This window comes from Ascaphus truei, chromosome 17, assembly GCF_040206685.1.
Source record: "Ascaphus truei isolate aAscTru1 chromosome 17, aAscTru1.hap1, whole genome shotgun sequence".
Lineage (NCBI taxonomy): Eukaryota > Metazoa > Chordata > Amphibia > Anura > Ascaphidae > Ascaphus > Ascaphus truei.
The window spans coordinates 9,208,662-9,223,754 of NC_134499.1; the positions used below are offsets into that span (position 1 = coordinate 9,208,662).

General features: G+C 48.8%; 1 protein-coding gene across 1 annotated transcript in view; it reads right to left on the minus strand.

The window, feature by feature from the left end:
• Positions 1-505: 505 nt before the first annotated feature.
• The window catches only part of SUN2 (Sad1 and UNC84 domain containing 2), a 33,841-nt gene continuing 19,253 nt past the window's right edge, over positions 506-15,093 (minus strand). The window contains exons 5-15 of the mRNA XM_075573637.1: positions 14,660-14,724; positions 12,886-13,113; positions 12,657-12,734; positions 10,371-10,414; positions 10,035-10,200; positions 8,327-8,563; positions 8,003-8,087; positions 6,792-6,907; positions 5,330-5,497; positions 4,246-4,338; positions 506-2,645 (exon numbers count right to left, since the gene is read on the minus strand). Of these exons, the coding sequence (XP_075429752.1) occupies positions 2,532-2,645; positions 4,246-4,338; positions 5,330-5,497; positions 6,792-6,907; positions 8,003-8,087; positions 8,327-8,563; positions 10,035-10,200; positions 10,371-10,414; positions 12,657-12,734; positions 12,886-13,113; positions 14,660-14,724 (1,394 nt within the window). The 3' untranslated portion in view covers positions 506-2,531. The remainder of the gene's footprint in view (positions 2,646-4,245; positions 4,339-5,329; positions 5,498-6,791; positions 6,908-8,002; positions 8,088-8,326; positions 8,564-10,034; positions 10,201-10,370; positions 10,415-12,656; positions 12,735-12,885; positions 13,114-14,659; positions 14,725-15,093) is intronic.

The following is a 15,093-nucleotide window of genomic DNA, read 5'->3' on the forward strand; positions in this document are numbered from 1 at the left end:
CCACCAATGTAAAGTACTTCCCCCCCCCCTTCACCTGCCACCCTCCAACTCCAGAGAATGACCTGCCACTAGCACTTCTCCCGGAAATATACTTTGCTCCTGCGCTGTTAAGCCTTTATGTATTGGAAAGCTTTAAATTAATATTGATTTTGCCCTCCTATAAGCCGGACACACGTTTAATAAATACCTGGATGATCAGACTAAAATGAGGAGATTGGAAGCATCTGTAGCAGGCGTGGCCAACTCCAGTCCTCAAGGGCTGCCAACAGGTCTGGTTCACCTGTGCTGAAGCAGGGATAGCCTTAACCTGACCTGTTGGGGGAATCTGGAGTTGGAAACCCCTGATCGATAGGAACATTGAAATTGCCTTCTTACTGAACCGCTGCGTGAACAAAACGCCTGCGCTGGGACAGCGGCAAAGTAGTAGCGTTACATTTAGTGATGTCCCAGTAACCAGTTTATTTCAGATGAACAAGAAATTACAATAATAAATTCAGACAAAATCTTTCAATATTCTAGAAAGTGGATAGCTTTATTTTTAAGTTCACACTTGCATTATATATAATACTGCACGTTCAACAGCTCCAAAAACAATATGTACATTTTGCAATATACATGTGTATTGCTAAGCAAATACAACAATCTTCTAAAGCCGTTTATTTATTTTACCTCTGCTGCCAGAGGGACCTTCAACATATCTGCAATAAATTGGAAGCCCCTCTCTTCCTGCAATTTGAAAAGGATTCTCCCCTCCCTTCCATATTTAAAGACTCATTCTTTCTGCAAATTTAGGCCCGAGAGCCTCATGGCAAAAAAGTTCAACAGCAAATAACACAACACATACTATACACGGCGCTCGCAGCGCAGGCAGTTAGAAAAGTGCAGCAAAGAGACCATGGTTGCAGTAAATGTGGGCAGTTTCAGGTTTCTGTGCATGTACACAGATGTAGCATTACCCGGTTAACATATAATAATGCGCTGAATAACACGTGCATTGTTTCCATAACCATCGTTTTCAATGGCGGTTGTATTATGGTTAATGGGTGCGCTACCATCGTACGTGTGTACTGTGTACACACACAAATATGCGTGTATATATTTACATGCTTCAGTGTGAAATTATATATACTGGCTTGACTGGCAGTGCATATATAAACACAGTGTATTATACACTTGTGGGTAGTTAAAATTGATTCTCCCCCAAAAAACAACAATTTAAAAAAAATACGTTTCTGGCCAACACCAACGTTTGAATAAATTAGCTTTTCATTAACACTGCCATTAATCATTTAAAAAAAAAAAAAAAAGCATGATTTAACAACTGGGCAAAAATACATTTCTAATTACTTATAATACTGTAATTAAGCAGTCACTCAGATCTCGTTAACAGTGCAGAAATCCAGGCGGTCAAGTGCAAATAAAGAAAACAATGACGTATATACAATACAATGTGCTTTTGTTTTTAACTTTTCATTGTACGCTGGTTATCAAACTATTTAGTATCACGACTGGGTTTGAAAGGTCTTCCACGTGCTGCATTGTTTCACGGGACATATTGTCCCCCAGGGCAGCTGTGGCGTGACGTTGACCTCGGAAGGTCAGATGAGGCAGTTTTCTCCTTGTTAGGGAAGCTTTACGTCTTCTTGCAACCCATGAATAAGTAACCCAAGTGCCAGATCCACCCCGCTAACGCTCAGAACATCACCAAATTCAGGAACGGCCCGAGTGACTTGTATATTGCCCCAAACACTTCTTCATGCAGCGCGCGGACAAGGCTGAACGCACCTGGGAAATATGCAAATGAACATATGCTCATGCTAAACCATTTGCATAAATCACAGGTGTATTCAGTTTTGGACACAGGAATGAATCAGACCCTCTTTTTATTGCAATTTATAGCGTTGGGGTAATTAATTACCCTGTTCAGAGGGGAAATGTGTTGCAGGATTATCTATCTTACCGTCGTTACTAGAAGCAGCCAGCTCGGTAACCCTTTTATCCTTCACTATTTAATACATGTTTATAATACACACTACAATTACGCGATCATCCTATATTAAGCTGCAGTGTTCAAGGCCAAGTTTTAGATCTTAGAAACACTGTGCGTACATTTTCCCTCCTATGTATATTCCAGAGAAATCTGCTTTTGACCACTTTTAAAATAATTACTGGTCACCGTTTCCTCTTCCAGGATTTATAAATGATGCAGTTTACCAAAAATGCTTATTTTAGCAGCCACAACTTTTACACATTATAGTGGTGAGGGGTTTGCCCTTAGCGCCCCCACTAGCAAATTATGTAAACGGAAATCCCTGTGAACCGCCAGAGGCGTATTATACAGACGGAGCGTCACTGCGAAGTGATGACGCAGGCGTCCTTGAGATGGTACACAACGCAGACAGTATAAGAGCAGAGCGCGCTTAGCGAGTCAGATGCTACTCCGTTTCCGCCTACGCCGAGGATATAACCCCTTCAGGTCTCGCAACCTAGTCCCGATTCCTAGCAATGATCCCAGAGCACGTGGCGTGGGGTTACATGTCGGTCTCTCCATGCACGCGGAAGCGGTAGATGCAGGTGTATTCTGGGTGACCCCAGTTATTGTCCACTCTAAGCTCCACCAGCTGGTAACTGGAAACGTCTTCTTCCTTTCAAAAGAAAAACAACAACCCCCAACAAGATGAGTTACGGCGGCCGCTGCTCGGGATCCATGTTAAAGCAGCAGAACGTGAACAAGTCTACGTGGTTTTGTTTAAATAGAACAGTGCTGTCGTATTAGATAAACTCCTAACACCATTTTTAATGTTTTTTTTTTTAATGTTTTTTTGTTTTTTAATGTACTGATTATGATCATCCTTTGGTTGCTACAGCAACTATTTAGAAAGCCATGTCCACTTCCTCTTTTGAAACAGGCTCTAACCCAGCATTTTGACCTTTGGCAACAAAGTATCAGAAACAGAGCTGTTGCTGTGTTCCAAACAGCAGATTGTCTATTGTTACAGCTTTCAGAGTAATAATGTTAAATCAATTGACCCCAACACTCCTGAGTGCTGTGGACAATTGGTGTAATGTTGAAGGAATTAGGGATTCCTCATGTCCACCTGCACCTATTTCCATCAATAAGATTTAGCTACAAGTAATAGTGCGGATTGTGTTTGTATAGATCTGTAGCAATAATGTGTTACACTTAGTAATATGTGACATTATATCAGCTGCAGCATGTCACAGACTGCAGCAAAGTTAGCAGGCGGCCATTACGTTAGGCACACAATCAGAATTTTTACATATTTATAACAGGAGCACCAAACGATTGCCAGCTTGGGTAAGAATGTAGAATTATACATTGTCACACGCGTCACATGTACAAATGAGGCTGAGAAAAAAAAAAAGGGGGGGGGAAATGTAGTATTGCTGCTTTAAAATGGACATAAAGTAAAAGGTGACACTGCTCATTTGCATGTCATTACCCAGAATCCCTGGCTGCAGTGGAAGCACTGCATGCTACGAGATAATGGGGAAGGGCAGGGTTGCAGACCTGTGAAGGTGCTCACAATGTGGGAATTGAATTTGTCGGAAAGAGAGAACGAGGAAAGAGAGAACGAGGAAAGAGAGAACGAGGAAAGAGAGAACGAGGAAAGAGAGAACGAGGAAAGAGAGAACGAGGAAAGAGAGAACGAGGTAAGAGAGAACGAGGTAAGAGAGAACGAGGTAAGAGAGAACGAGGTAAGAGAGAACGAGGTAAGAGAGAACGAGGTAAGAGAGAACGAGGTAAGAGAGAACGAGGAAAGGGCCCATAACCAAGCTTCGCCCTGCGGTGTATGTGGCGGGGGGAGGGTGTGGGTTCATGTCACAGAAGCGCGAGTCTGCTCCCGTGTTCGGTTCTAGAGCACATCCCTTTAAAATGTTTTTAATAAAGTACATTAAAAAACGAGGAACGTAGGAAAAGGTAACTCGTCAGAATCGCAAACATCCTGGATTTTATTTATTTTTAAATGGCATTTTTAGGAATAAAGTTGCTCTTTGAGTAAAAAATTTGAATGTTTGTTTTTTTGGCAAAATCTGTCATATTGGCAAATTTTGTCAGCGGGGAACCATTGGGGTTTGCACGACGAGTAGGTATACCCCCAATACCTGGCCTGCCGATGGCCCTTGAGGACTGGAGTTGTGGCCGTTCTCTGCTATAAGGCATTTGGCGCACAGAACTGGTGCCAGCTGCAGGAGCGGTGTGCCATGTCTACACAATGTTACCTGTATGTGGAAGGTCTGAATTGGGTCTCCGTGCTGGTCATAGGAGAACCGGCCCAGAAGCCGCCCCTCTTTCTGTGTCTCTTCTTCCAAACCCTTTGGGAAACAGGAAGGAAGGTTAGTTCTTTGGCGTTTGTCAGAGCACCGCGGGTTCCCTGCCTTTTAAGTCGGTGATCGCTGGATTCCACCCCCCGGTACACGAGATACTTACCGTTAAGTTGTTGGGTATACATCTCCCTCAGGGGAAACAAAATGGCTGCCAATTCTTTCACCGATACGAAGCTGCAACACCATCAGTTGTGGCTTCCTTTTGGACAGCCATTTAAATCCCCTTTAAAACCGGGAAGTTCTTCCCGCAAAAATCCCTGTTAAATTTCCCCCCAAAAATAATACAACATTGCAAATTGTTTTCCTTAAGCAAATATAACCAGACTTAAATCTTTGCTTTATCTGTTTTGTTTGTGTTTTGGATATTAGGAATGTTCTTTTCACCGCGGCCTCTGATTGGGTGGAGTGTTTGTCCATCAACTGTTTACTCAACCTGCATCTTATGACTGATAAGGAGGGCAGAGGGGGGTGCTGCCTGTGCAAACGCCTGTTCTTTTAAAGAGGAATCCAAGCAATATCCTACGCGTTTTTTTTAAATAAATCAGTTCTGTAGTATTAGATAATACTTAATGCCATATACTGAGCCTCCTTTGATTTCTGTAGCAGGTTTTAGCCACCTCCCCAGCAGTGCAAGATGTTTCCAACACTCTCCTGTTTGTGATAATTTGTTGCCAATGTTCCCAGCAGTTTGAGCTGCAAACTGTAACAGACAATGTTACCTTGGTAATAGAAGGGTGCATTGTAGCTGCCGAGTTACACTGATTGAAGGATTAATTGAAACTGAAAAGGCGGCCATTTATTGCACCCGGGGAAGCAGGATTTTTGCTGATCGACCATGGGAGAGAACTAATTGATCGGCAGCTTAGGCAATTAGTTTTTAATAAGGGTAATCAGAGGCTGCCTGTATTAAAACAAAAACACATATATAAGTGCCGCCTGGATCACCTCTTTTATACCCAGAACCGGCCCCGAGACTCACATAGACAGAGAAATCCTTGGGGGCGCTGGAGATCGTGGCTTTCGGTGACAGGGACCGGGAGATGTGATCCAGGGTGACCGCCGTTGGTCGGATGCGGCTGGACAGGCGGATGACGGCAAAGCCCTGCGAGCCGCGGAAAGCCCAGCAGTTCCCCGGGTTCGAATCCGGCTGCGGAGCAAAAATTAAATGATACACTATAAAAATATTGAAGTAGACAGTCCTAGGATCAGTGCGACACGGTATCTGAACAGAGATTAAATATGTATCTCAAGTCCCAGAAATAGAGCCAGATAATATAACATGTCGATTGGAGTTCAAATAAGTTTAAGGCATATTAAGCCAGTAATCCATTAGATAACCACAAATAATTTAGTAAATGCCACATAAGGGCTTAACGCCAAGCTGCATTTATGGGTAATAAGGGAAACACAGTCAGCTAAGCTAATGTAACCTGTTCACCACCACACTTATATGAGATCCTACTTTGAGTGTAATAATAGTGTAGGATCATAATAGGCAACATAAAAACATGACTCCAAGAGTGGATACTACTCACTGGTTGTAGTTCTTGGCTCCAGGGCGAGCACCCAGCATAACCGAATAGTAGCAGGGAGCCCACAGTGGAGAGATGCGGAGCACAGCATGCAAGGGAGAAACATGGGAGCACAGCACGTCCAAAAATTCAAAACGCGTGTCGGGCGTAGCTTGCACTTTGTACTCTTTGACAAGGGCAAGCTACATCCGAAATGCGTCGGAGTTCTTTCTTTAACCCATCTACCATTGATGTTTCCTATGTCACCCACCAAATAAATCGTTTGTAATCTTTTTGGACGTGCCGTTCCCCATTTTTCTCCCTGTACACCGCATCTCTGCACTGAGGACTCCATTGCTAAAATATACATATTTTAAAAAATCAAGCGCATTTTAATATGAAATATTTGAAGTGAAATAAATGTAAGTATTTGAAACAACGCGTCAATGGGATTAGTTCCCTGACAAGAGAGCCAGTCCCCATTTGTCACTTCTTTGCATTCTGTGTACAAATGAGTCTGTTCCTATTTTCCTCGGGTCGGTTTAATCACAAGGTGATGGGGTCATCATCGTTCTCTCTCGTTAGCCCTTTCTACTAATTACGCTGGCATCATTAGCCAACGACACGTCGAAAGGAAACCATCTGTCCGTGTATATACACAACCGTTTACAAAGAGTATCATCAGAAAAGAGATTAGGTAAAGTTTGTAACGTATTTGGCTTCTATTAGAAGATTGGGGAATAATGTGGATAAATATTCGTTTGATTGGTTTATAATGGTGCTGATGAGGTCCGTGCCGTTAACCTTGGTTCACTTTGGCCCTATAATATTTATAGTGACGGGTGTGGGTGCCATTTGATTGGTTCAGGAGTGATCACATGACATGATCGGGCCCCGGGCGTGGAGAGGACTCTGTAGCTTGGTCCGTACCTGAAGGATGACCCGTGGAGACTGGGACTGGTACCACAGAGGGATTCCGAACAGGCTGAGAAGAGCGGTCTTTGTCTCGTACGTCTCGGAGCATCTTGTGTTCAGGACGCTGGCGCCTGCAGCGGCGAAGAGGATACGTCAAGAAGGTGCAGGGGTAGGTTGGTGGAGAGAGTTGGGGGGCATGATGAGGGGCAGGGGGAGATTGTTGGGGGGCAGCATGATATGGAGCAGGAGGAGAGTGTTGCGGGGCAGGGGGAGATTGTTGGGGGGCAGGGAGAGATTGTTGGGGGGCAGCATGATATGGAGCAGGAGGAGTGTTGTGGGGCAGGGAGAGATTGTTGGGGGCATGATGAGGGGCAGGGGGAGAGAGTTGGGGGGCAGGGAGAGATTGTTGGGGGGCAGCATGATATGGAGCAGGAGGAGTGTTGTGGGGCAGGGAGAGATTGTTGGGGGGCATGATGAGGGGCAGCATGATATGGAGCAGGAGGAGTGTTGTGGGGCAGGGAGAGATTGTTGGGGGGCATGATGAGGGGCAGGGGGAGAGAGTTGGGGGGCAGGGAGAGATTGTTGGGGGGCAGCATGATATGGAGCAGGAGGAGTGTTGTGGGGCAGGGAGAGATTGTTGGGGGGCATGATGAGGGGCAGGGGGAGAGAGTTGGGGGGCAGGGAGAGATTGTTGGGGGGCAGCATGATATGGAGCAGGAGGAGTGTTGTGGGGCAGGGAGAGATTGTTGGGGGGCATGATGAGGGGCAGGGGGAGAGAGTTGGGGGGCAGGGAGAGATTGTTGGGGGGCAGCATGATATGGAGCAGGAGGAGTGTTGTGGGGCAGGGAGAGATTGTTGGGGGGCATGATGAGGGGCAGCATGATATGGAGCAGGAGGAGTGTTGTGGGGCAGGGAGAGATTGTTGGGGGGCATGATGAGGGGCAGGGGGAGAGAGTTGGGGGGCAGGGAGAGATTTTTGGGGGGCAAGGAGAGATTGTTGGGGGGCAGCATGATATGGAGCAGGAGGAGAGTGTTGTGGGGCAGGGGGAGATTGTTGGGGGGCAGGGAGAGATTGTTGGGGGGCAGCATGATATGGAGCAGGAGGAGAGTGGTGTGGGGCAGGGGGAGATTGTTGGGGGGCAGGGAGAGATCGTTGAAGTGCAAGGGGAGAGCGTTGGGAGCAGCGGGACGGTATTGGGGTGCCGCAGGATGAGGGGGAAGGTCACCTGATGATTCCAGAGCATAATCCACCAGCCCGATCCTATCCTCGCTGTATCTCTGGAGGGCTTTATTTACAATGTCGTGGACCTCCTAGAAAGGAGATAAAAGAGATGAGACGTGAGAAAGGAAACACGGATATGGGAGGGAAGAAGGGACAGGGGAAGAATGTATCCTGCTATGCCAGGGGGGCAACTCCAGTCCTCAAGGGCCACTGATTGAGCCATCTGTGCTGAAGCAGGGATATCCTGAAAACCAGACCTGTTGGTGGCCCTTGAGGACAGGAGTTGCGTGCCGCCCCCGCCCCCCCCCCCATGCTCTTCCTCTCTTACCTCGTGGGTAACGCCAGCAAAGCCTCCAGCCTGAAGCTCCCCCCCGATGGTGCTGTGAGCCTGAGATACCCACTGCTTCCTCTCCGCAGACACCCCGGACAGGATCTTCCTCTCCAGGTCCAGCAGGTGTCTCTGCAGCTCGTCCCGACGCAGGAAGAGTTCAGAGAGGGTCCCGGGTCTCCCACCACTCACTGGGTCTGACTGAGCAAGGAGCCATGCAGGGAACATGGACTGTACCTGCAGGAGAGAGGGGGAGAGAGCACAGAGGGAGGGATCAGGGGGAGAGAGCACAGAGGGAGGGATCAGGGGGAGAGAGCACAGAGGGAGGGATCAGGGGGAGAGAGCACAGAGGGAGGGATCAGGGGGAGAGAGCACAGAGGGAGGGATCAGGGGGAGAGAGCACAGAGGGAGGGATCGGGGAGAGAGCACAGAGGGAGGGATCAGGGGGAGAGAGCACAGAGGGAGGGATCAGGGGGAGAGAGCACAGAGGGAGGGATCAGGGGGAGAGAGCACAGAGGGAGGGATCAGGGGGAGAGAGCACAGAGGGAGGGATCAGGGGGAGAGAGCACAGAGGGAGGGATCAGGGGGAGAGAGCACAGAGGGAGGGATCAGGGGGAGAGAGCACAGAGGGAGGGATCAGGGGGAGAGAGCACAGAGGGAGGGATCAGGGGGAGAGAGCACAGAGGGAGGGATCAGGGGGAGAGAGCACAGAGGGATCAGGGGGAGAGAGCACAGAGGGATCAGGGGGAGAGAGCACAGAGGGATCAGGGGGAGAGAGCACGGAGTAATCACGGGGAGAGAGCACGGAGTAATCACGGGAAGAGAGCACGGAGTAATCACGGGAAGAGAGCACGGAGTAATCACGGGAAGAGAGCACGGAGTAATCACGGGAAGAGAGCACGGAGTAATCACGGGAAGAGAGCACGGAGTAATCACGGGAAGAGAGCACGGAGTAATCACGGGAAGAGAGCACGGAGTAATCACGGGAAGAGAGCACGGAGTAATCACGGGAAGAGAGCACGGAGTAATCACGGAAAGAGAGCACGGAGTAATCACGGAGTGATCACAGGAAGAGAGCACGGAGTAATAACGGGAAGAGAGCACGGAGTAATCACGGAGTGATCACAGGAAGAGAGCACGGAGTAATAACGGGAAGAGAGCACGGAGTAATCACGGGAAGAGAGCACGGAGTAATCACGGGAAGAGAGCGCAGAGTAATCACGGGAAGAGAGCGCGGAGTAATCACGGGAAGAGAGCACGGAGTAATCACGGGAAGAGAGCACGGAGTAATCACGGGAAGAGAGCACGGAGTAATCACGGGAAGAGAGCGCGGAGTAATCACGGGAAGAGAGCACGGAGTAATCACGGGAAGAGAGCGCAGAGTAATCACGGGAAGAGAGCGCAGAGTAATCACGGGGAGAGAGCACGGAGTGATTATGGGGAGAGAGCGCAGAGTAATCACGGGAAGAGAGCACGGAGTGATTATGGGGAGAGAGCGCAGAGTAATCACGGGAAGAGAGCACGGAGTGATCATGGGAAGAGAGCACGGAGTGATCACGGGAAGAGAGCACGGAGTGATCATGGGAAGAGAGCACGGAGTGATCATGGGAAGAGAGCACGGAGTGATCATGGGAAGAGAGCACGGAGTGATCATGGGATGAGAGCACAGAGTGATCACGGGAAGAGATCTATAATACAGCCCACTCACCTCATCCCTCACTCCCCTTATCTGCCCGGGGACAGCCGCCACTTGCTGGGACACATCTGCCTGAGTGTCTCTCACAGCCGCCAGCTCCTGTCTCAGGCCGGACAGCTGCTCCTCCAGCCGCACCACTTCTTTAATGAGGTCTTCCTTGACCTGGTCCCGGGGAGGGCTGGATATAGAAGGGCAATGAAGGCAAGTTACACGTCAGGACTCTTCTTTCCCACACACGGCAATTTCAGGTGGGCTTTGCCAATTTAGACCACAGAGGTCCCCTGGATCTCCCAGCCAGGGTCACCGTGCTACACGTCAGATAACTGATTAATATCATGGTGACTTTACCTTTCATTGTCTGTCCTCAGCTGCAGAATCTGACCCTCCACATCCTGCGGAAACAACCAGGAAACGCCAATAAACGAGTCTTCTTGAATTAGGCTAAAGCCCATGAATTTGGGATTACAACATGCTCCCCCACTTCATTTCACATCAATAATTCCCTTCCCCGTCTTCTCTGAAATCGCCTCCCTCCCCTCCTCCTTCCACGCCACTCATTGTCTAAAGCAAGGGTGCGCAAACTGGGGGACGGCGGTTTTAGAGGCAAATTAAATGCCGGGGGATCGCGTGAGGCCCCTGTAACTCACTTACCTTGTCTCCGGCGATGCTCACCATGGCAACGCAGCGTCATTTCATGCCGAAGACAAGGTAAGGCGGGGGGTGCGAGCAGGGTGGGAGAGCAGGCAGGGAAAGTTTCTGCTCCCCTGGTCTAGAGCAATGTTTTTCAACAGGAGTTCCTAGAAATTCTTGGGCTTCCCGGACAACGCTTAAGGGTTCCCTGCAATTTCAGGTCATTTGAAAATTGTACCAAATACAGAAGAATTTACAATGCATCTGATCTCAGACGCTCTATTAGAGAGGGTTGGGGTTCCTTACAATGCATCTGATCTCAGACGCTCTATTAGAGAGGGTTGGGGTTCCTTACAATGCATCTGATCTCAGACGCTCTATTAGAGAGGGTTGGGGTCCGTTACAATGCATCTGATCTCGGACGCGCTATTAGGCCGAGCTACCCTGCCTGCTACCCGATTCCATGTGCGCCTCCGCCGCGTGCTCCTGCAGCCCAGCGATCTGTGCCCAAGCTGCAGGAGTTGGGTCGTGGCGGGGGCATGAAAAAAATTGGTGTATCTACACACTTCACAGGTCAGCATAACTGATCTGTACATATCTCTACCTGAAATTCAGCTTCAGGCTCACGCTTCATAGAGCAACGCTCCAACACAGTGTACACCAACTTACTTTAATGTATTGCGCACAGACAATTGCAGGTGACCCATCTCCCGTCCCCCGTCTTCACTGCCGAGTCTCAATTTTAGCATCCAATCAATGTAAACGTCTGGACATTGATTGGCTGCTGAGATTGACGTCACGCTGCTGCAGTCGGAGATCACAGATTGAAAAGACTCCCGCGACTGACGCCGCACTTTGCAGACAATGGTAGTTTCAATACTGAACACTAGTATCGGCCGCCAGGCATCTGTGACGAACGCTCACGCACGTCGTGCGCGATGCCTTAGCGAGGGTTGGGGTTCCTTACAGTGCATCTGATCTCAGACGCGCTATTAGAGAGGGTTGGGGTTCCTTACAATGCCTGAAGAAGTTTACTTTGTTAAACGAAACGCGTCGCGACTGTTGTGGCTGGCGGTTTTACTACCCACCACCAGTACACACTCAAGTGTACCGTTCCTGCTTATTTCCGATCGTTTCTATGCTATCAAAAACGGACAGGCATCCTAAGGACACCTATTGAAGGCCCCGGTTCCTGCACATGTGTGCTACACTCTGCACCACGCTACCACACGTGGAGGACAGGAGAGTGAACAGAGACAGCCCCAGCGCGCGGGTCTGATCTCTCAGAACTGAGATTACCCTTCATACTTCCTATGTGATGCCCTACTCCTGTGATAGACACCAGAATCGGGGATTATTAAAGAAATTTTATATGTAAGTTACTAATTTTATTATTTGTTGCTAATACAATATCTATCTCTCATCTTGGTGCGCTTTTGTGTTTTTTCTTGTTTTGCTGATATTGGTATCACCATCGGGGTTCCGGTGTAGACCACATTTGGAGGTGGGGGAGACACCTCATAAACACAGAAGCAGCAAGAGAACTGAGAGGGACCAACACTCCAAGTTTAAAGAGCCAGAGCGCGGACTGAACTTTTCATTCCTTACAATGCATCTGATCTCAGACGCGCTATTAGAGAGGGTTGGGGTTCCTTACAATGCATCTGATCTCAGACGCGCTGTTAGAGAGGGTTGGGGTTCCTTACAATGCATCTGATCTCAGATGCGCTATTAGAGAGGGTTGGGGTTCCTTACAGTGTATCTGATCTCAGACGCGCTATTAGAGAAGGTCGGGGTTCCTCAGAATTTCACAACATAGAGGATTCCTTAACCAAAAAAAAAAAAAAAGGTTTGAAACCATTGCCCTAGGATCTGAATACATAATAGGCTGCAAAGTAAGTCCTCACTCTTATCCTAAATAAATGTGGTGCCTTAACCAACGTCATGTCCATCTCCAGTTCTATGAACATATAACTGTTGTCCTCTTCTGTATGTCTCACTTACCATGGACATCCGATGCAACTTCTGCTGAATCTGCTGAAGATTTCCGTGCTGCTCCTCTCTGAGGGTTTTCAGGTCGTTCTGGAGAGGGGGAGCAAAGGGTCAGCTAGATGTCCATTTCCCATATTTGTATATATGTAGATCTCCCTTATCTGTATATCCACCACCCATACCTTTAGATATCTCCCTTTACCTTTGTCTATCTATCTGAACAGCCCTCTTGCTGTAGTACCTGAGACCTGGTTGCCCCTTCCTGGAGGATCCCCTCTCTCAGGGCCACCTCTCTCTGGCTGGACAGCTCCGTAAAGACCTGGACCACCTCCTTCCGGCTGAGCCCAGCCCCTTCAGCTCCTCGTGCTTCTTCGGTCATTGACGTCTCTCCCATGTGTAGCTGGGTCAGACCCTTCTCCATATCCTGGAACCTGCTCTCTAGCGATTCCATGCGGGAGATGAGCTCGGTCTACAGGGCAGGAAGGGAAACATACAATGGGACGTCCGATGAGAACCACTTGGACAACATAGTCTACCCATTGTCCCCATCTGCTGGAAAACCTCAGACCCCTAACAGATCATTAACTTTCTGTGATATTTAGGATTTAGCCTTAGGTCTATCCCAAGATTGTAGGCGAGACAGGTGAGGGGCAGGAAGGCCGGACAGCAGGAGGTTAGAGTAGTCGAGATGGGATAGTGAGGGCCTGAGTCAGAGTTTTACCAGTCGAGCAACAGAGGAAAGGGCGTATCTTTGTGATATTGCGGAGGAAAAGGTGACAGGTTTTAGATGCGTTTTGAATGTGAGGGGAGTATGTGAGAGAGGAGTCGAGTGTGACCCCTAAGCAGCGTGCTTGGGCTACTGGGTGAATGACTGAACTTCCAACAGTAATGTGGAAGTGAAGGAGGCAGTAGGGCCAGGTTTGGGAGGAAGTATGAGGAGCCTCTGTTTTAGCCATGTTGAGTTTAAGTCGGTGGAGGGCCATCCAGGATGATATAGCAGAGAGACATTCAGAAACTTTGGTTGGTACAGCAGGTGTAAGGTCAGGGGTTGAAAAGTAAATTTGTGTCATCAGCATAGAGGTGATATTTGAACCCAAGAGATGTGATTAGGTCACCTAGAGCAGGGGTGCGCAAACTGGGGGGCGATTGTTCTGGGGGGGCGGGCGATTGCAGAGGCACGTATTTAATTAAATGCCAGGGGATCGCATGAGGCCCCTGCAACACTCCACCTACCGGGATTCAGCCAGCTGTGTGACACGTCACCATTGCAACGCAGCATCAAATTACATCGTGGGGCCATGTGACGTGACGTCACATAACCCTGCGGCATCATTTGACGCGGAAACAAGGTGGGGATGGGGGGCGCGCGCGGCAGCCGGGGAAGGGAAGACAAGGGGGTGCATGACAGAGCCCTGGGGTACCTCCACAGAGATCAATAGAGGAGGTGTTAGCAGAAGAGACACTGAAAGTACGATGGGAGAGGTATGAGGAGATCCAGGATAGAGCTTTGTTACGAATACCAAGAGTATGGAGAATGTGAAAGAGAAGAGGGGTGTTCCACAGTATCAAATGCTGCGGAGAGGTCAAGTAATATGAGCAGAGTGTAATGACCTCTGTCTTTGGCAGCATGGAGGTCGTCAGTTATTTTAATTATGACTGTTTCGGTGGAGTGAGCAGTGCGGAAGCCAGATTGTAGAGGGTCTAGGAGAGAATAGGTGGTGAGAAAATGGAGCAAGCGAGCGAATACAAGACGTTCAAGGAGTTTAGAGGCGAAATGCAGGAGGGAGACGGGTCGATAGTTAGAAAGACAGGTAGGGTCAAGCTGCAGTGAATGGGTTAACTCAAACCCGCCCCCCCCCCGCCCCCTTTCCATGCTGCCCTTTGCAGTGGGAGCACGTCAGACACCACATTTTACATTGCCAGTTCAGCATTAAGGAATCTAGTTGCCGATCAGTGTACAGAAAAGGGTTACGGACCTGGGATGAGAGAGATGAAGCTTGGGGTCCCTGGCCCACCTTCCTCAGGGTGTCACCGCCAACAGGTTTTCCACGCTCCGAAGAGAAAGGCGACGGGGGCCGAGCTCAGAGCCGGGAGGCCGTACGGGTATAAATTACCATAGTCCTGGTGGGTTAACAGATTGCAATTAGGGGCCAATTCTATATCCGTGGAGGTGGCCAACTGGACCATTTTTGCCCGAAATTCCCCATTGACTTCAAATGGCGAAGCTTTGGCCGATAGCATCCTGAACGGCAGCATCGGAGGATATAGAAGAAGTCCATTGGATTCATACAAGCAGGTGTTACCTGTCCTTACATTTATATAGCTCCCTTAGCTGTTGATTGACTGTCAAATGAACAGTTCCTAAGCTGTAGATGGATACCTGTGCCATCCTGAATAGAGATCCGGGAGCGCCGGTAAATCAGGGCCCAGGAGGCGACCCAACTTTATA